This window comes from Oncorhynchus gorbuscha, linkage group LG23 (genome assembly GCF_021184085.1).
Source record: "Oncorhynchus gorbuscha isolate QuinsamMale2020 ecotype Even-year linkage group LG23, OgorEven_v1.0, whole genome shotgun sequence".
Classification (NCBI taxonomy): Eukaryota; Metazoa; Chordata; class Actinopteri; order Salmoniformes; family Salmonidae; genus Oncorhynchus; species Oncorhynchus gorbuscha.
In genome coordinates this window covers 55,558,050-55,580,185 of record NC_060195.1, presented here as the reverse complement: position 1 = coordinate 55,580,185, position 22,136 = coordinate 55,558,050, and the positions used below count along the sequence as shown (strand labels likewise).

Here is a 22,136-nt window from a genome sequence, read left to right as displayed (position 1 = left end):
CGGCAGGGCTACGAGACTGCTCTCATAGCTGAGCCAAAGTGCTCTCCTTTGTTACCATTCAAGCGTCTTTAGGTCCATGAGAAACTCTACATATAACCCATTTATTATCGTCATGAGTATGTATCAATACACTCTGGGAATAGGGAACACGCAGAAGCAGTGGCAGTTAATTTGATTGGTTGGAGCGATGTGTCTGTTTTGTTGTTTGGAGGGTTTTTTCAATTCTGACTGTTTCAGCTGCATGATTGATTTGAACTGTATAACAGCTTTCGTACTCGTTATTGGCTTCTCAATGGTTGCACAGACAAAGTACATTTACCTGTGAGTTGACATTCAACGTCTTTGATATGCAACATGCCTCACAGGCGTTTCAGTAACCGGTGTTGACATATTATTACATGTCATCCTTTTCATCAGCAGCCTTTTTCCTCCACTGCTTGAAACACGTCATGTGTTGTCTTTCAAGGTCGTTGTTCTTTAAAGATGCCAGTTTATATGGTCCATCACCTGCCCCTTCTCTCCACTGTAGGGAAATGGCACCGTGGTCTTAACTGTGAGAGGAACGACGACTACTGTCACCACCCCAGTGCTCACGGCTTCCACCACTTCTACGGTATAACCCTGACCAAACTACGTGACTGTCAGCCCGGCCGCGGCTCCATCTTTACCAATGTCCAAGCACGCACACCCTTCGAGGGGATGTGCAGTCTACAATATATGTCGAGGAGGTACTGTCACGACTAGTCAAGGTGGGTGGAATCAGGCGCAGAGAGCAAATAATGAATAAAGGTTTATTCTCCGGTGAACAACAATAAACACAGACAACCCAAAATACAAACAGGGTGAAAAATATCCAAAACAGGAATAAACAGACAAAAAAAACAAAAACAAAAACACCTACATATTATACAGATACTAATTAACTAACACACAGGTGAAAACAATCAGACAAAACCAACAGATAACCGAAAAGGGATCGGTAGTGGCTAATAGGACGGTGACGACGACCGCCGAGCACAGCCCGAACGGGCAGGAGAGCCAACCTCGGCGGAAGTCGTGACAGGTACACTGTTTTGGTTGAACCTTTTAGAATGGTTGGGAGCGGGTGTAGAGTGTCTTCTCCATCTGCATTGCTTGCTGTTTGTGGTTTTAAGCTGGGTTACTGCTGATGTAAAAAGGTCTTTCTAAATACATTAGAGTTTACTCTCCATTAGTCAGCACCTCTACGGCCGTTTTGGGGTGTGCTCAAGCACAGCTCATGCTTTTTTCATGCTTTTTACTACAGTGTTGCGTTGAGTATTTGAACTTTTATTTATCTATCCTGGTGTAGCATGCGGTCCCGGATCTGTTTCTGCTCTTGCCAACTCCATTGCTGTCATTGTCAAGCCAAACACAGTGATAAGGAGTTGGCATGATGGCATAAACAGACTGGTAGCCGGACTAGTTTTAATGTCGTTTGTTGTATGTAGTTTGTTTGACCTTTTAGCTAAAACAAAGAAAGTTGTCCCTCAGGGACATAGGATAGTACATATTTGCAACTCTACCCTACAAGACCCTGGGAGTGGGTGTGGCTACCGTGACCTTCCTGCATGCGCGGGGCGTGGTCACCGCGTGGAGGAAGCCGGTGCTGAGGGTGGTGGCGTTGGTGGGCGCCGTGGCGGCCATCTATGGTACGTTCGTTGCCAACTTCCCCGACTTCAGCTGCTTTCTGATGAGGAACCGGGAGGTGGACGAGCAGCCGTATGTCTCAGAGAACCTGACCCAGAGAATGACAGACGAAGCACAGAACTTTTGAGAAAGGTGTGTGTTGAGTTTTTTAAATGTATATTTCCCCTACTACATGATAGATTGAGACAGAATAGAAGCCAAATCAAGTGTTTGTGTGTGCGTGAGTGTGTTTGATTATTGTTTATTTATGTCTTGCGTGTGGGACGAAACTCTAAAGGGCATGTAAGGAAAGCGTGTGTAAAGGGTTGGTGACCTAGGTGACTGTGTCTGTAAAATGAAAGCATACTGTACATGGTAGTTTCCATTGTTGTCATACAATTATTTTCTTCCATTTACACCGTGTGTGTTTACTATTTTGACAGGAACTCTGCACTACCCTTCCTGTTGTTCTTCTCCTTCATCCAAGTGCACACGGCCATGTTTGCATCGCCAGCCTTTCAGGGGACCAGTCAGCACGGTATCTATGGAAACGCAATCCAGGAAGTAGACTGGAGTGTAGGTAAGACTTGATATTTACTCTATATTTCTGTATGGCCTTCTTTTTTTATGTCCAATAAGTTATAAGGTTGCAAGATTTGAAATGTCCACACTAATTATATTTAAAAGGTTGGAAGATTTAATTGGATTTGACCTATTATGTCCTGTTTCATAACATCTGTTCGTAGGTCAGCTCATGCAGACTCTGGACCGGTTGAACCTGAGGGAGAACACACTGGTTTACCTGACCTCAGACCAGCTGGTGCACCTTGAGGAGATCATAGTCCGGGGGGAGGTGCACAGAGGCTGGAATGGCATATAGCAAGGTACAGTCTGTAACAGCTTCAAAAGAACAGGTCAACAGAGGCCGAACAGCCAGATGTCAAATTTTCGGTTAAAACAATATTTTTTGTTAATAGGTTACTTTTTTTTATAGGAGTAAAAATACTCAACCTAAGAAGTGCAGGTGCAGAGAGGCTTTAGTTTGCATCTGCTGTGGTTTAGTAGGGTATATTAATAGGAATGTAAATGGGAAGTCACAACCAGTCAATGTATAGAATAGAATAGTAGATTACTAGATAAATTGCTCAGATTATCTAAATGCATAAGAGACGAGGCGTTTCCATGAAAGGTTCTGGTAAGCCTTATATTTCAGTCGAGTGATAAAGGACTTCCCATATTCTCAGTCCTCAGAAAGTTTTTCGATCTGTCTCTGAGCAGTAGGGAAATACACCAACTGGGAGGGGAGGGATCCAAGTTCCAAGACTGCTCCGTTGGACTGGGATGTTACCTGCAGGGAAAGACATTGATGAACCCACCAGCAACATGGACATCTTCCCTACTGTGGTGAAGCTAGCCGGAGGGACGGCACTGGGGGACAGGTGGGTGCTGTGAAATTACTGAGGTCTGAGGGGCATTGTTTGTTCAAGTACTTCTATCTATTCCTATGGTTAAGTCCAAAGCACTAGAAGGGTTTTCTAGCAGCCTCATCTGTCAGTCAAAACTACAGGGTTTGGAATCTAGGTCACCATAGAAATGATATGCACTTTCAGTGCTCTGAATCACCCCCTAACTAGAGACATTATATTCACAATAGGTGTCAAAAGGGACCCGCTAGAAAAAATCTCAGCTAATGAAAAAACGGATCAGGCTGATCTAAACCTTTGATCAAAGGTTTTCAAGGGCCTTTGAGGTCTCTCTGCCTACGCAAAGGATCATTCCTACAGCATGCTCCATTTCTGTGTCTCAGAGATAATGTATTGTGTGTGTGTGTGTTTGTGTGTGTCTTCTCTTCCTAGAGTGATAGACGGTCATGACCTCGTACCCCTGCTGCAGGTGAAAGTTGAGGGATCAAAGCACGAGTTTCTCTTCCATTACTGTAACGCCTATCTCAACGTTGTCAGGTGGCAGCCTCCCAACAGTAAGTCCATATTTCCAATGTAATAGTTTTAAGAGTGCAATTTATTACTGTAACAGTGCTGCTAATTATGATTAAAAATTCCAATGTTTTTTGTAAGCAAGGTAACCTGTCTAGGACTGGGGTTAGGGTTAGCGGAACCTCCCCGCAACAGCCAGTGAAAGTGCAGGGCGCCAAATTCAAAACAACAAAAATCTCATAATTAAAATTCCTCAAGCATGCAAGTATTTTACACCATTTTAAAGATAAAATTCTCGTTAATCCAGCCACAGTGTCTGATTTCAAAAGGGATTTACAGAGAAAGCACCACAAACAATTATGTTCGGTCACCACCAAGCCACAGAAAAACAGCCATTTTTCCAGCCAAAGAGAGGAGTCACAAAAAGCAGAAATGGAGATAGAATTAATCACTAACCTTTGATGATCTCCGTCAGATGACACTCATAGGACTTCATGTAACACAATACATGTATGTTTTGTTTGATAAAGTTCATATTTATATAAAAAAAACTGAGTTTACATTGGCACGTTAAGTTCAGTAGTTCTAAAACATGCAGTGATTGTGCAGAGAGCCACATCAAATTACAGAAATGCTCATAATAAACATTGATAAAGATACGATTATTATACATGGAACTTTAGATAAACTTCTCCTTAATGCAACCGCTGTGTGAGATTTTAAAAAACTCTACGGAGAAAGCAAACCATGCAATAATCTGAGTACAGCCTTTAGACAACAATTTAGCCAAAAAGATACCCGCCATATTGGGTAGTCAACATTACTCAGAAATAGCATTTTAAATATTCACTTCCCTTTGATGATCTTCATCAGAATGCACTCCCAGGAATCCCAGTTCCACCATAAATGTTTGAATTGTTCGATAATGTTCATCAGTTATGTCCAACTATCTTCTTTTGTTAGGGTGTTTGGTAAACAAATTCAAAAGCGCGTTCAGGTTGCGCCGAACGTCGGACGAAAAGTTCAAAAAAGTTCCGTTACATCCCGTAGAAACATGTCAAACTAAGTATGGAATCAATCTTTAGGATGTTTTTAACATAAAACTTCATTAATGTTTCAACCGGACAATTCCTTTGCCTGTACAAATGAAGTGGAAAGTAGCTACCTTTCACGTGAGCGCGCCAGACCGAGGCTGTGGCACTCTGCCAGACCACTCACTCAAAGAGCTCTTATGAGCCCCTCTTTTAGAGTAGAATCCTCGCAATAGGTTCTAAATACTGTTGACATCTAGTGGAAGCCTTGGGAAGTGAAACATAACTAATATCCCACTGTATATTCAATGGGGGCTGAGTTGAAAAACTTCAAACCTCAGATTTCCCACTTCCTGGTTGGATTTTTTCTCAGGTTTTTGCCTGCCATATGAGTTCTGTTGTACTCACAGACATCAACAGTTTTAGAAACTTCAGAGTGTTTTCTATCCAAATTGACTAATTATATCCAAGCTGATTATATCCAAGCTACCCAATACTGCCCCCTACCCCAAAGAAGTTAACTTGAAAAGTAAACTACTATGGTGGTTGTAATTCATTATAAATCTTTAATGTTATTCAAAATGGAAGGTGTTCTTTTTCACTCCCGACTTCTACCCCGAGAACGGGACAGCCTGCATGCATACCCATGCCTTGTTCTTTGAACTCTCCTGCGACCCCCTCGGAGACCATGCCCCTGATCCCAGACACGGAACCCGCCTTCCACTTGGTCATGGAGGAGATCCGGGTTGCAGTGGCCGTCCATAAGGAGTCCATCACCCCCGTTCAGGACCAGCTCGCCCCGGGACACCTCCTATGGAAGCCTTGCCTGCAGCCCTACTGCTCCTCCCTTTCCCAGCTCTGCAGGTGTGACAGAGATAGTGGGAGAGACTGCCACCGGAGCACTGCAGCAGCAGACTCTCCACAGGACCAGCTCATCATCGCTGCGGGGAGGGTAACGTAGGAACCCAGAACCAATCTTTTAGAATGTATGTAAACAAAATCTGAGAGAGACAAACAGCAGGGAAAATACCCCCATTTTTAACTGGACTTGTTGGTAGAAGTAACCTGGATCTACTTTACGTGTGTGTGTGTGACCTCACTGGGTGATCCGTAATAACAGACTTTTTAGTGTTTGTCCTCTCAGGAACACCAGTAAAACATACAGTAAATTGTGTCACCTATGCTTGCTCCCTGAGGGGTTTATGCAGATGCTGCTATTTGGACTAACATGTCATTTTAAAGCACTTTGTGACAAAAGGGAGCAATATGAATCAAATGTGATTGTTGAGGCCAGCAACTCAGTGCACTGATTAGCACAAGGTCCAACTCAAGTTGAATTTCTAATTTTATCCTCCGGGGTGCTACAATAACCCTGTGTTACCCTTGTAGGTTACCGACGATCATTTAATCACTAATCATCATTTAGACACTACAGGGCCTCTGTAAAAGGCATATGCACATCCAAGAAGCAATGGAACTGAGTGGGCAACCGACATGAAAAGACATGGCTGTATTAACGAATAGAGCTGTATTAAGATGTTCAGTAGAGCTGCCATGTCTAATGCCAACAGTCAGTACAGAGTCAGCCAGAGTCCCTGAGCCACACATGGCTCATCCCCCTGTGGCCACAGCCAGCCGTAAATCTTCATCACCCAGACTAGCTTTAAGCTTGGCTCTTCATTTGATCTCAAATTTCAGTGACGTTTAGTTATATGTATCTTAGTCTCCTGCTCTATATCCAGCAGTCTATTTGTCACCGACTGCCATTAGCAAATCTCTGAATATTAAGGAGTGCTCTCTCCCCTGTTTAGTCATTTACAGTATATGATGGATGCTGAATTCTGATTTTTTTTGTGTGCATTCCCACACACCCGTTCCATTTTATGCCATGTGTTATTTTGTTATTACCATGTGTTCATTTGTTTCAACACATTTTTCTGGTGTAAATGATTAATGGTCTGACTTAGGTGGGGTACCAGCTACAACAGCACTACTGTTGCTACTAATAACTACCAGCACCAACTACAGAACGACAGCCACTATCACTAGAACTGGGATTGATATTCTACTTGACTGATATTCTACTTGACTGATATTCTGACATTGTGTATAAATCTAATTATTTTCCTCCATCCATGGCCCTGTAATCACGGTGGCTGATCATTATTGGATCCATCCACAACAGAGAGAGTTTGGCAGTGATAGAAGCCAGCTCTTTATCTTGTCTTTGACTCGGGACTGCGTCCCAAATGGCACCCTATTCCCGACATTGTGCACCACTTTTGACCAGTGGCCAGGGCTCTGGTCAAAAGTGGTGCACTATTTAGAGTGCCATTTGGGACGTAGCTCCCGTGTGTCGGCTTGGCCACTGGTCCGTCACATCCAGCCCAGCCTCTATGCTCCCGGACGCCAGAGAAGTGGAGCGCAGCAGAGTTTTCCTCAGAGGAGAAAACCTAAACAATATTAAACCATACGCCAGGGAATCTATGTCCCCGGGTGTTAATTACAACTGTGGACAAAAAAAATGGGCTAATTATTAACAACAGCAGGGAGGCTGGATAGCGGTAGGAAAACACCATGGTTACTTCACTTTAGTGTGTGGATGGTAAATCATGTTTACATACAGGACTGTATGGCCTAGTTTGTGATGTATAACTGATGTACAATTAATTGAAACACTGATTGTGACATAACAGATATTTTTATGATTGGACAAAAATGTTTACATAGTCATTATGTGGTTTCTGATCAAGCTAAATCTCAGCTTTAGTGTACAGATCAGCTCTTTGCCCTCATGCTGACGAGTGTACAGTGCTAAACGTTATTTATTTCAACTCATCCAAGTCTTTTTGGACAATTATGCTTTTATCAGTCACATTTGGTAAGTAGTTATGATAATTCAGCCTTGTCGTGTTAATAGATGCAGATATGGTTCTTCAATGTTTTGGGGTTAGACTATTTCAGCAATTGCTACTGGATTTGAAGACCGCGAGTCATTTAAACAGAGCACATTTTGCCTTGGTTTCTATCCAGGCATGAAGAAGAAGTATCCTCAGAAGATCCGAAGGGAGGTGTGTGTAATGAGTGTGTGTGAGTTCAACCACCGGGGGGGAAAAAGAAGATCTCTTGAACACAGTGCACGCCGATACCCGAGGACCGGAGGAAGTTAAATGGTTCCTCAGGTGGAGAGAAGAACGTGCAGAGTTCAAACAACCATTTCTATGGTATCATCAAAGGGGTACTACATTCTTGTCCTGGAGGAGATGAAGGACCTCCACTAGGTTAGCGTGACGCCACTGCCCGTTATATTATGTACTTCCATGAAGAGCCCTACTGATTTCCCCACCGCCTGCCACTACTGGCTCAGGGGTAATGGATCGCTGCTGAAAATTGATGGTGAGGCGTGTTCAAAGACTGATTTTCACCTCGTTACCTCACATGAGATATAGTTACATGCAGTTGGCTGATATTCCAACGTCTCCTCGGATTATAGAGTAGCTATTACTGTTGATTTCATGGGCTACAGTGGATTTGCAAAGAGAAAATGATACATTTTACTTGAATTATTGTATTTTTTTTTATTTTACACACTTTAAAATCTAAAATAAATAATGTGATTACACCATAATTACAAGAAAAAACACTATAATAAAAAGAATACTCAATTGAAATACAACACTACTGGATCCAGTTTTCGTTCTTCAGAAACCTCACTGCATCGTCATGACCCTCTTTACAATACTGGTTCATCCTTTCCTCTAACGGAGGGAATAAGGACTGGTTTAACCTGATGATGTTCTCTTTGGAAAACTGAGGGATAAAAACAACACAAAACATCAACAAAAACACCAACAAAATCAAAAGCAATTTTAAATACGGCAAAAGAATTGTCCAGGCAAAATGATGTGCAAAACCATACAATGAATGCAATACACACTTGTTGAAGATGTGTACTGTCTATCCCTGTGAACATGTAATCAAACGGTGATCATACTCACCATTACGTCCATGTTGGCCAGTTTGAGGTGGAGGTTCATGAGCCCTCTGTGTTTTGGGCAGATGTCTTGGGGACCTGCGAAGGGGGAGACTGTGATGGTACGTCCCTCTGGCAGGATGGGGAGACTATCCGTGAATCCCCCGTCAATCCATTTCTGAAGGATGTGTGTTACAGTTAAGTTGATAGATTTTCAGTTATAAACAAACAAATAAGTAACAGTCAGCTCGTAATGGATAACATCAATGGGTTGAGTTTGAGATGCAGTTCAAGTTATTACCTGTCCTTGCCATTCCACCGGTTTGATTCCAGCATAGACGGGCACAAAACTACTGGCCAAGAGTGCCTTCAATTAAAAGAAGCAAAGGCTAGGTCAGACCTAATCCTAAAATATGTAGCGAAAGAGATTTGTAAAGGTTCCTCGACCCACACATATTGTTAGATATGCATTTCTCTGTCACTTGACTGGCTAAAGAACTGACCCAACAATGCAGTGTATCAGGGGGAAAACAATGGCCATGCTCCTCAAACATTTGCGACAACATTTTGTGTTAAAGCCAAGGTACAGTAATATAATCTGCTCAGGCTTGTGGCCGGCTACCTTTATGAGGTCCTCCCTGGAGGCAAAGCTGGACACGATGGTGTTCTTGCCACTTTTTGAATGTGTTATAGAGATGTGAAGGCGATTGCCTGCTTTAATGTGGGCATTGCCAGGCAGAAACTCCTCGATTCCCTCCCTGGGGAGAACAAAGGGACAGATGCTTTTTTGTCATGTTTTTAATAATGAATTTAACAACACTGTACCGCTCTATAATAAAACATGCACTTATTACACGATCTGCTGGCTGTGTAATGCGTGCACTTAATGAAGATACAAACGCAACCAATGTTCAGTTCTACAGCCTTAGGTTTAATTTACTCCCACAAATGAATAGCTCCATTTATTATAAAGGTGATACAAATGAAAAAATGATTGACACACCCAGTTATCTAGACGTGGCTTTAACGCAAAGAAATACACGGTGTACAAAGCATTATGAACACTTATTCCCATTCAACCCAACCAACTGGCTCTCTGTGTTTCTGCCTGTCTAACTATGTGTGCATATGCATCTGAATATGACTGTTCTATACACTGAGTATACAACACATGAAGAACACTTGCTCTGTCACTTATTAAATCCACGTCAATCAGTGTAGATGAAGGGGAGGAGACAGGTTAAAGATGGATTTTCTTTTGCCACCTAAAGGACATGAAGCCAACTTGACACAACTGTGAGAAGCACTGTAAGTCAAGATGGGCTATGCTTTTGACAACTTGTAGAGGGGGGGGTGCAGCTCAATACTATGGTGTTCCTAATCTTGGTATATTCAGTGTATAGCTCTCTCAGAGTTAGTGACTACCTGAGTGTAAGCATGAAGTTATATCCAGGAGTCACAGCTCCAAACCTCTGGCTTCTGACATCTTTCGCAAATCTGAAGGTAAACTCTTTGACACTCTATTGGAAAAAGACCAAATGCATCAACCAGCAGTAGGACTAAACACAACAGTAATGTACAAGGAAAAGAAGAATAGGCTGATGATGATGATGAAGACCTTACCATCTTACCTGTAGTTTGTCTGGAGCAGTGACCATCACTGCAGCCACCAGAGCTCCAGCAGATGCCCCGGCACATGCCCTGAGAGAGCTCATCAGCTTGTCTCCGTGTCTCAGGATGGCTCCACATGCGCCCAGTTGGTAGATACCCAGGAATCCACACGCAGCAAAAGAAAGGTTCACCACTGGCACTGTCATCTCTATAAAGAGAACATAGATAGCATTATTCATTGAATAAACTAGGTCGATTGACAAACATAGCTACTGTAACTTCACCAGTGAAATATCGCGTAAAAGCCTAATCAAATCCGTATTAGCACAGTGGAATTTCGTAGCTAGATAACTGCATGGGGCAGGCAGCACTAGTAAATCTGATGTGGGAAACTAGAAGTCTAGGCTGAACAACATACGTAGTAGGCTTATTCACTCATTACAGAGGCAGTCGAACTAATACTGTAAACTACAACAAGTCCCCCTGCACGTTAATAACGAGGTGTAGCATTCAAGGTTTATCTACACACACATAAAAAAAGCTTCCTTACCGTTTATGGTGGGATTATGGTTTTAGAAACAATTGCAGTAAACTAAAATGCTTATTCTGCACTGCTTTACAAATACGATGACAATGTAAAGAAGTGCTCGATCCGTGCTTTACTTCCGGGTTTTCCGCGCTGTTTCAAAATAAAAGCCTACAACGATTTACGCAACTATCCGTTGAAATACGGTGAAATTGACTAAACCTGTAAGAAAACATTGGGGTACATGGTCTGGTTTGTGTTTGTGCAATAAAAAGTGGAATGTCTACTGAACAAATTATACTTTGACGTCTATAGAAGCAGCTGAGCTACAATAATGCATACACGCTGCGGTCTTGGGCCCGTTGCGAGCCACGCATTTACACTTTATGACTTTAAAATGTTACACACTCTTAAAACTCTAGCCCCAGAGTGGACAAGTCATAATACCCATAAAACCCAGCAAAAACAGATTTTTTTTTGCCATAGAGGGTTTTAGAACCACTTCAAACAAGGTATGTGTTTCATGGCTTTCCCTGGCGTGACGTTTTGATAACTCTGTAAATCTCTCTCTGACAAGGTGACTTTTATCAATATATTCGGCTCAATTTACTCTCAGATTCGAAAATACTATTAGCATCAAAGTAGACATGCAAGACTACAAATCCCTCCAAGCTCCTGCACACCTGGCACATGCATTTCAGTGGAGGCTGCTAAGGGGAGGAAGGCTCATAATAATGGCTGGAATGGTGCAAATGGAATGGCATCAAACACATGGAAACAATTAATGAACATGCACGCTAAAGAAGCCTTTCTACGGACTCTGAAAAACACCAACAGAAAGATGCCCAGGCTCCCTGCTCATCTGCATGAACGTGACTTAGGCATGCTGCAAGGAGGCATGAGGACTGCAGATGTGGCCAGTGCAATAAGTTGCAATGTTCTGTACAGTGAGACGCCTAAGACAGCGCTACATCCTCGCAGTGGCACACCACGTGTAACAACACCTGCACACGATCGGTACATCCGAACATCACACCTGGGGGACAGGCACAGGATGGCAACAACAACTGCCCGAGTTGCACTAGGAACGCACAATCCCTCCATCAGTGCTCAGACTGTCCACAATAGGCTGAGAGAGGCTGGACTGACAGCTTGTAGGCTTGTTGTAAAGGCAGTTCCTCACCAGACATCACCGACTACTTTGCCTATGGGCACAAACCCACCCTCGATGGACCAGACATGAATGGCAAAAAGTGCTTTTCACTGACGTGTTGCGGCTTTGTCTCACCAGGGGTGATGGTCGGATTCAAGTTTATCGTCGAAGGAATGAGCGTTACACTGAGGCCTGTACTCTGGAGTGGGATCGATTTGAAGGTGGAGGGTCCGTCATGGTCTGGGGCGGTGTGTCACAGCATCATCGGACCAAGCTTGTTGTCATTACAGACAATCTCAACGCTGTCCGTTACAGGGAAGACATCCTCCTCCCTCATGTGGTACCCTTCCTGCAGGCTCATCCGGACATGACCCTCCAGCATGACAATGCCACCAGCCATACTCCTCGTTCTGATTTTTTATATTTTTTATTTCCTGCAAGACAGGAATGTCAGTGTTCTGCCATGGCCAGCGAAGAGCCCGGATCTCAATCACATTGAGTACTCCTGAGACCTGTTTGATCAGAGGGTGATTCCCCCCAGAAATGTCCAGGAACTTGCAGGTGACAAATCTGGTGCAGTCCATGAGGAAGAGATGCACTGCAGTACTTAATGCAGCTGGTGGCCACACCAGATGCTGACTGTTACTTTTGATTTTGACCACCCCCCTTTGTTCAGGGACACATTATTCCATTTCTGTTAGTCACATGTCTTTGGAACTTGTTCAGTTCATGTCTCAGTTGTTGACTCTTATTATGTTCATACAAATATTTACACATGTTAAGTTTGCTGGAAATAAACGCAGTTGACAGTGAGAGGACGTTTCTTTTTTGCTGAGTTTATATTTTAATAATTGATTCATTAGCCCATTGTTGACATAGTCCCAAAACGTTTAGCTTGTCAGCAATCAAGTTTTCAAGATATGTAAATGTCAAAATACAGAAATCATCCCTGTATGATGCATTTTGCATTATATGATACTGCGTTTTTAATGTACAGTATGTTCATACGATATCTGGTTGACTATCAAAATCGATGATGGCCTCCTGGAGGTCAGGGCCCCCCCAAAACGTTTAGGGTGGCCCCCTGGAGGTTCCCTTCGTGCCCGGTCAGTAATTCAGCCATGATTACTACAAGGTTTAGAAAGCTGGTTTACCTCCCAAACTAATTTACCTACCAATCTGTAAAATGGTAGCTGAAATGGGCTAATTGAGTGAATGTCAGTGACTTAGAGTAGAAGTAGAAACTTGAAAATAAAAGAAAGCCGCACACTCTTGGAGCTCAGATGCAAAAATGTAATACCAACGTTTCGACAGCCAATCTGTCTTCATCAGGGTCAGTGCTTCTCACATTTTTGCATCTGAGCTCCAAGAGTGTGCGGCTTTCTTTTATTTTCAAGTTTCTACTCCACTAGCCAGCACCTCGTCTTAATACGTGTGCATTTCTTTTTCTTCTTGAATGTCAGTGACTGACATAATAAGAGGAAAACTGCTGATGCAGTATAAAAAAAAATGAAATTGCAACCTTGTGTATTCTACTATTCTAACTCGCAACAGTAAGTTGAGACCCCAACTGATTTCCCACATTTAAAAAAAATATTATTAATAATATATATTTGTCCAATGATATATATTTGTCACTGACTGGAGGAACTCTCTTTGCTGGATGTGGGTTCGGATCATGTGTGTCAGTCGCTGAGAGTGAGGGGGGCGGACAGGCTGAGGGAGACCTAGTCCCCTTTGTATTATTGGACTGGCTGACCAAACTACAGTTCATATATGGAAATCAGTCAATTGAAATAAATTCAGTAGGCCCTAATCTATGGATTTCACATGACTGGGCAGGACTGCAGCCATGGGTGGGCCTGGGTGGGCATAGACCCACCCACTTGGGTGCCAGGCCCACCCACTGGGGAGCCAGCCCTAGCCAATCAGAATGACCCCCCCTCCCCCTCTTTCCCAGACAATTCCGCAGTGAAGAAGCCGGATGTGGAGGTCCTGGGCTGGCGTGGTCTACAATTGTGAGGCCAGTTGGATGTACTGCCAAATGATCTAAAATGACATTGGAGGCGGCTTATGGTAGAAAAATGTACATAAAATGATCTGGCAACAGCTCGGGTGGACATTCCTGCAGTCAGCATGCTAATTGCACGCTCCCTCAAAACTTGAAATATCTGTGGCATTGTGTTGTGTGACAAAGCTGCACATTTTAGAGTGGCCTTTTATTGACAACAGAACAAGGTGCACCTGTGTAATGATCATTCTGTTTAATCAGCAAGGTGGATGGATTATCTTGGCAAAGGAGAAATGCTCACTAACAGGGATGTAAACAAAGTTGTGCACAGCATTTGAGAGAAATAATGAAGTGTAACCAACACTTTACATGTTGCATTTATATTTTTGTTCAGTATACTGTATATTATACAAACTCTCACGAATTGCAATGATGAGCCTCCAAACCCTTAGAGATGAACACCTGTGTTATTATTGTTCTTCAGCCACGGCTCTTCTCTTTGCTGTGACAAGTCATTTTGTGTTATAAAGAATGAAGCCAGTGTCCCCCATTTAGATGAATAGGGCACGTGTGGTTTAATTGTTGTGGCCTGACTAGATTGCAGTTCGATGGCTCAACATCCTAAACGTGCCAGACAGGATCCTGGAGAAGGAGAACACTTTGGACCGATTAATCCTCTGTCTTGTCTGCTGCCCTGCCAACGATGCCCACATGTGGAGCCTCCTGTAAAGTACATGTAAGGTAGTAGGATGGAGGACTCTGTTGGGACCGAGTCAAAACAGCACAGGGGACCCCATGAAGACTATTGTCCTCTGAAATTACAAAAATGTATGTTTTCATTATTTCAGATTAATTGCATATTTTCTTGTCTGAAGCAGGAAATTATTTCAATTAGTTATTTTATAATATAATAATAATATATGCCATTTAGCAGACGCTTTTATCCAAAGCGACTTACAGTCATGTGTGCATACATTCTACGTATGGGTGGTCCCGGGGATCGAACCACTACCCTGGCGTTACAAGCGCGTTACAAGCGCCATGCTCTACCAACTGAGCTACACAGGACCACACATTTTAATAATGTCTACATCCTAATTTATAGCAGTATTTTCAACCAGTTAATGTATTCTAATAGAGAGCCCAGTTTATCCCCATAAGGGTCCATCCACGTACATAATCTTATCATGTAATGACTTCAATAATAAACTAGTTGTGTATATATGCTTATATTATTAGCTAGAGCTAGATAGCCTCTGTCTGTATCTCTCTACACTTTAAGCACAGTCCCCAGAGTTCAATCCTTCCTTTGCAACCACTTCAAACAGTCAGCACTTATTTCCCAAGGCCCCAGAATACCAGAACAATAGGAATTCTCCCTAGTCTCACACATACTCCTCCTTACTGGCTTGTCAGCACAAATTCCCTGCTCCTTTAGTCTTGCTTACGGTTTTATATAATGTGCATTAGACGGGTTACGCTCTCTAGAGAAAAACATTGTCTCTATCGTGTCGTTCAGGAGTAGGTGTGTCTGTGTGTGTCTGTGTGTGTCTGTGTGTGTGTGTGTGTGTGTGTGTGTGTGTGTGTGTGTGTGTGTGTGTGTGTGTGTGTGTGTGTGTGTGTGTGTGTGTGTGTGTGTGTGTGTGTGTGTGTGTGTGTGTGTGTGTGTGTGTGGGTGGGCGGGTGGGTGGGTGGGTGATGGACTGTTTAAATGATGAAGTGGAGATAATGTATAAGCGGTGGGTGAGATATGGAGATGTCGGTAATAACACGAGTGTGGCGGGTAAACATTTTTCTTCATGGTTTAAACACAGAAGAGACAGAATCAGGTCTGACTGACTCAATAGTAGCACCATGTCTGTGAAAGCCCAACCAATGTTGTTGAGTCTCATTAAATCAATACTCCAAGACACACTACCCTTATTCAATATAGCCCACTGTATGATCTTAAGGTAGACGTTAGCAGTCTGGTACCAATAACTGCCCATGGCAATGTACAATATGATAACTCTTGATTACATGGAGATTCAATGAGACCAATATAGCTATGAGTGTAAATTGCATAAAATCTGAATCATTTGGACCCCTTAAGCATTATAGCCTCTGTGTACCCACTTACAACACATCATAACAAGTTCTAATGTAAGAGTAAGAAAGTGAAAAAACTTCAAGTTCCTCGGTGTACCCAACACTGATAATCTGAAGTAGTCCACCCACACAGACAGTGTGGTGAAGAAGGCGTGACAGTGCCTCTTTTAACCTCAGGAGACTGAAGAAATTTGACTTGGCCCCTAAGACCCTCACACATTTGACAGATGCACTATTGAGAACATCTTGTCGGGCTGTATCACCGCCTGGTATGGCAACTGCACCGCCCGCAACCGCATGGCTCTCCAGAGGGTGGTGCGGTCTGCCCAATGCATCACTGCGGGCACACTGCCTGCCCTCCAGGACACCTACAGTACCCGATGTCACAAGAAGGCCAAAAAGATCATCAAGGACATCAACCGCCCGAGCCACGGCCTGTTCATCCTGCTATCATCCAGAACACAAGGTCGGTACAGGTGCATCAAAGCTGCGACTGAGAGACTGAAAAACATCTTCTATCTTAAGGCCATCACAGTAGTGAGTCGCTCTGGATAAGAGCGTCTGCTAAATGACTTAAATGTAAATGTAAATGTAGTTAAGTCAATGCCACTCTGACATTGCTCATCCTAATATTGATATATTTCTTAATTCCATTCTTTTACTTTTAGATCTGTGAGTATTGTTGTGAATTGTTAGATACCACTGCACTGTTGGAGCTCGGAACACAAGCATTTCGCTACACCCGCAATAACATCTACTAAATATGTGTATGTGACCAATAACATTGGATTTGATTTGAGATGGTGCAATTGTGGTATTCATTTTTCCTCCCATGTCTCATCACCCCCTACAGTAAAATGATTGCAATATCTCTCTCAAGGACAAAACGAGCTAAATTAAGTAGTCCAATTTCAGATATAAAGCTTATGGAACGAGGACATAATTATAATTAAGACAAGAAACTACTCGACAAAAGAATTATGTGGAGGAAAGAAAAGCTGTAAGAGCATCCTCTTCCTCTGTGCTGTGACTGAAACCAGGACTTTGTCCCAAATGGCACCCTATTGTCTAGATGGCGCCCTGCTTTTGACCAAGCGAAATAGGGCCCGGTTCGAAAGTTGTGTACTACATAGTGGATAGGTTGCCATTAGGACGCAATCCAGAGGTAATTCGAGTTCTCATGGCTAGTGCTTACCGATAAAGCCAGGAGCTTTTTGTTTGGTGTGAGGGAGGCAGTAGGGAGGGATAGATGGAGGGAGAGAGGGATAGACAGAGGGAAGGAGGGAGGCAGTAGGGAGGGATAGATGGAGGGAGAGAGGGATAGACAGAGGGAAGGAGGGAGGCAGTAGGGAGGGATAGATGGAGGGAAAGAGAGAGGGAGGGGTCATTATTTCTCTCTCCCCGTCCGGCCGCTGCTCATGAGTGTAACTGCCACCGCAAAGACAGAGCAAGGTCATGTTGATAAAATAAATCTGCTAAAAGATCAAATACTTCCTGTAGATTGAAGGGGAAATGCAATTCATGAGCTGGGGGGATGGAAAGAGGAGTGGAGGGCAGGGTGCAGGGATGGATAGAGGGATGGAAGGACAACAGGCAGACCTATAGGAAAGACAATTAGATGAGACAGATGAAGGGGTAAAGGTGAGGCGCCTTTCAGACAGGCCGTTATTAGCTATCTGCACTGTGTACAAAGAGTATGAATATTCGAATGATATCACTATCAATATAACTCTGTCTGCACATGGAGGAAGAGAGGACGTGAGTGGGTATACAACTCGCTAAAATCGCATTTCTCGTCATAGTAAGACTGCTGCATCACTTATTGATCTATTTCGTTTTACATGGAAGTGATTTGATTGTTCAGCATGTAGAACTGAACAATATATCAGATGAACGACAGTACTGTTCACTGTAGAAGAACAATAAGAATATTAAATTTTTTCATTAACTTGCAGAGAAGGGGAAATTGCCTTTGTTCACAACCCACAGCACAAATGTAAACGTCATCAGACCCAATTAGAGCTGCATGTGGGTAAAAATAGCGGACAAATATAGCCTTTAAATCAACCCAGACTGAAGGTAAGAACAAAGCTATGGGTGGAACTGTGAAACGGCATCATGACGTCAGAAAGCTAGGCTTATATTAGACATAGCACAGAGAGGGCCTGTCTCAATATTGTTTCGACAGCCAGGTCACCTGTGAAACAAGTCAGTGTTAGCCACTAGGGGCAGCAGTGAGTGATGTTACCTTCAAGAAGGTTTGAGTTTTGCTAGGGCGTTGGCAGTGGGGAATGTGTGGAAGCATCTGCTTCTAGTGCAAAAGGTTCCATATCCAAATCCAGCAATATACAGTTGTCTTTAAGATTTTTGTTTGAAGCCTATCCCAAACCTTAACCCTTACCTTAACCATTCAGACTTAATGCCCAAGCTCAAGATTTCAGAGTTAATGGCTAAACTTAACCCTAACCTTCAAAAGCCTGAGTTATTACCACAAACACTTTGAAATTTGCCATTTTAGAAACATGGATTAATGTCTAATTTTGACGTGAGACTGTGACAGCTTGTGTGTAGATATTTCCGTCATATACAGTTGAGGTCAGAAGTTCACATACGCCTTCGACAAATACATTTAAAATCAGTTTTTCACAATTCCTGACATTTAATCCTAGCAAAAATTCCCTGTCTTAGGTCAGTTAGGATCACCACTTTATTTTAAGAATGTGAAATGTCAGAATAATAGTAGAGAGAATGATTTATTTCAGCTTTTATTTCTTTCATCACATTCCCAGTGGGTCAGAAGTTTACATACACTCAATTAGTATTTGTAGCATTGCCTTGAAATTGTTTAACTTGGGTCAAACATTTTGGGTAGCCACAATAAATTAGGTGAATTTTGGCCCATTCCTCCTAACAGAGCTGGTGTAACTGGGTCAGGTTTGTAGGCCTCCTTGCTCTCACACGCTTTTTCAGTTCTGCCCACACATTTTCCATAGGATTGATGTCAGGGCTTTGTGATGGCCACTCCAATACTTTGACTTTGTTGTCCTTAAGCCATTTTGCCACAAATTTGGAAGTATGCTTGGGGTCATTGTCCACTAAGCCAACAGCATACCATCCTGCATACCACTGCTGGCTTGCTTCTGAAGCGAAGCGTGGTTGGTCCTGGTCAGTTCCTGGATGGGAGACCAGATGCTGCTGGAAGTGGTGTTGGAGGGCCTGTAGAGGCACTCTTTCCTGTTTTACTGTGGATATAGATACTTTTGTTCCTGTTTCCTCCAGCATCTTCACAAGATCCTTTGCTTTTGTTCTGGGATTGATTTGCACTTTTCACACCAAAGTACGTTCATCTCTAGGAGACAGAACACGTCTCCTTCCTGAGCAGTATGATGGCTGCGTGGTCCCATGGTGTTTATATTTGTGTACTATTGTTTATACAGATGAACGTGGTACCTTCAGGTGTTTGGAAATTGCTCCCAGGATGAACCAGACTTGTGAAGTTCTACAGTTTTCTTTCTGAGGTCTTAGCTGATTTCTTTTGATTTTCCCATGATGTCAAGCAACGAGGCACTACGTTTGAAGATTGAGTTTGCCTTGAAATACATCCACAGGTACAACTTTAATTGACTCAAATTATGCCAATTAGCCTATCAGAGGCTTCTAAAGCCATGCCATCTTTTTAGGCAGTCAACTTAGTGTATGTAAACTTCTGACCCACTGGAATTGTGATACAGTGAATTGTAAGTGAAATAATCTGTCTGTAAACAATTGTTGGAAAATGACTTGTGTCATGCACAAAGTAGATGTCCTAACCGACTTGCCAAAACTATAGTTTGTTAACAAGAAACGTATGGAGTGGTTGAAAAACGAGTTTGAATGACTACAACCTAAGTTGTATGTAAACTTCAACTGTACATATGATATGTGTAATGTAAGACAACCTAAGTGCTTGTAATCTTCCGACTTCAACAGAACAGCCGTATTGACAACAATAAGAAAGATACAGAGGCCTAACAGTTACAAATCTCAGACCATTTCTGACTCCTCACTGTGTTCCTTCCCAAGATAAAATGATGACAAACTATTAAAAGGTGAAAAATATTGGATATCCCTCAGAAAGGAGAGGAGGAAATAACAGTAGTTGTGATTCTGAGAACGGATGCTCGGTCTGGGAGAAGGTGTTCCATATCACATTGAAGCCGGGGCCAAGTTGAAACTCAATCACTCTCTGGAACGGGAGAAGTTTCAAAGAAAGAAAGGAAGGAGAAGAGGGGATAAAAAGTTTGTGTGCTGAATCAAGTGCACTGTCGTCATTTTTGTGCAGACCTGTGAACAAATATGAAATATGTGACATTGTAAAAAATATATATACTTGTTCATTTCTTGTGCTCTAATTAGTGCCTTGCTTTGACATTCCATCAAAAACACAGATACATTCAGTAGATTGAACTTGATAAACATGTCCATAAACATACAGTACTGAACACTATCATAAGGTTCAGTTTTTCACACACGCTCACACACACACACACACACACACACACACACACACACACACACACACACACACACACACACACACACACACACACACACACACACACACACACACACACACACACACACACACACACACACACACACACACACACACACACACACACACACACACACACACACACTTTATTCTGTTCCTAATGCTGTAGCTGCACCATGTTGGCGTTGACCTGGGGTCAACTTAGTGTTTTGTTTTTGATTTTTGATTTTGCTTTTCTGTCACACACTGGCTGTTAAATTTTACTGCCGTTCACAGTCGAATCATGTGCAATTCACCCACATTTTGACCTTATCTTTGAGGGTCGACCGTTTCTATACAAAATACATTGCTCAATGAAAGGCTTTCAGTATCTGATGTGATATTGAGGAGTACTTACAACCAGCTGAAATTTTCAGTAGGCAATTCAGTAACTCAGATTTTTACTTCAATCATTAGATGCCCATTCTGGTCTGTCTATAAACCCCTTTCACTTTACTCATATTATAAACAAAATAAAAAGCAATACTTTAAATACATAATTTAGCCTGTGATTGATTTAACAGGTTTTTCAGAATGTATTTTTCAGGCTTAGCCTTTTGAAGATGAACTCATGAACATCAAATAGAAATTCCACTAAATGATGCATAACTTAAACCTCAAGTCTTTTTGCAAGTATCTGTCCTCACTGTGGTATTTGGCCTAATCAAATATTAATATTTTGTTCCAAAAATAAAACAGGATCCATTACAACATTCAGAAGATATAAAGTTTGGCATCTCAAGTCCTGGGACAAAAATATGTTGGAACAGTTTGTTGCCTAAATATCTTAGTAGCTTAGGCTCAACAACATTACCCGGATTCACACAATTGAAATACTGTGTTCCGTCTTAAGTGAAGTCAGTATCTACGTTCATTCCTCATTCTGATATGACATCGGACCCTGCGTTTACCCTGACCATGTGACCTCACGAGGAAATACAATCGGAACCCTAGTTATATCCTAGTACACAAGAGGAGGACACCGGCTTAGACTTCCAGCACTTTGAACCTAACTTACACTGACATACAGGGTGGTTCAACAAAGGACACAGTAAGAGGTTTGATTTAAAGTGCTTAAGCATATTTACCATTTAAAAATGAACAACTGCTTTATTATTCTGTCAATTACACAGCTGCCTCATTATTTTTTTGTTGTCTTTCTATTTATATCTTTACGCACCGGCACATTAGAGACAGGCTTATCCTCCTTGGGTCCTCGCTGTAGAATAGCTTGTAATCCAATTGGTATGTGTGTGTCTTAGCTTCTGCTCGCTTTTCCTATTTCTGCAATACAGGATACGTCTGTATGGGGACATGCTCCCAAAATAGGTTTAAGATGTCCTCCTCGATCTGAATCTGATCAAGTGACCACATTCATCCCATTTCATCTGTTTAAAAGAAGGCAAGAAGACGACACGAAGGTGACCAAGAAGCACCTTTGGTGAAACGTATATACGCATTTCACCTCTAAACGTCTTTGTCCTTCAGTTTAGGTCGTCTTCAGAGAACAGTATTTTAGAATCAAAGTCATAAACAGAAGAGCGGCACTAATCAGATATCTCATTGTGCTGTAGCTACATCCCTCCGGC

The 22,136-nt window shown here is 42.4% G+C and overlaps 1 protein-coding gene and 1 pseudogene across 3 annotated transcripts; one reads left to right on the top strand and one right to left on the bottom strand.

The window, feature by feature from the left end:
• The first annotated feature begins 1,411 nt into the window (after window positions 1-1,411).
• On the top strand, window positions 1,412-9,437 carry LOC124010695 (annotated as a pseudogene).
• On the bottom strand, window positions 8,156-22,129 carry LOC124011644 (patatin-like phospholipase domain-containing protein 4). 3 transcript variants are annotated; one of them, XM_046325102.1, is made up of 7 exons: window positions 21,728-22,129; window positions 10,217-10,404; window positions 10,011-10,105; window positions 9,208-9,343; window positions 8,887-8,952; window positions 8,611-8,763; window positions 8,157-8,422 (listed from the first exon to the last, which is right to left on the bottom strand). In XM_046325102.1, exons 2-7 carry the CDS (start codon window positions 10,400-10,402, stop codon window positions 8,291-8,293), a joined length of 768 nt encoding a protein of 255 aa, XP_046181058.1. In that variant the 5' UTR covers window positions 10,403-10,404; window positions 21,728-22,129; the 3' UTR covers window positions 8,157-8,290. The 3 variants fall into 3 exon arrangements, with proteins under 3 accessions (XP_046181059.1, XP_046181058.1, XP_046181057.1); XM_046325101.1 differs by lacking the exon at window positions 21,728-22,129 and adding an exon at window positions 10,747-10,901 and having other exon boundaries at window positions 8,158-8,422; XM_046325103.1 differs by lacking the exons at window positions 10,011-10,105; window positions 21,728-22,129 and adding an exon at window positions 10,747-10,901 and having other exon boundaries at window positions 8,156-8,422; window positions 10,209-10,404.
• Window positions 22,130-22,136: the final 7 nt, after the last annotated feature.

What these genes read in the sequence shown, in the direction of transcription:
- LOC124011644 (XM_046325102.1), bottom strand. Translation starts at nt 10,402, where the DNA reads ATGACAGTGCCAGTGGTGAACCTTTCTTTTGCTGCGTGTGGATTCCTG. An exon ending in CTGCTCCAGACAAACTACAG is followed by an intron (nt 10,106 to 10,216) that starts GTAAGATGGTAA and finishes TTTTTCCAATAG; the next exon opens with AGTGTCAAAGAGTTTACCTT. An exon ending in AACTTCATGCTTACACTCAG is followed by an intron (nt 9,344 to 10,010) that starts GTAGTCACTAAC and finishes TGTTCTCCCCAG; the next exon opens with GGAGGGAATCGAGGAGTTTC.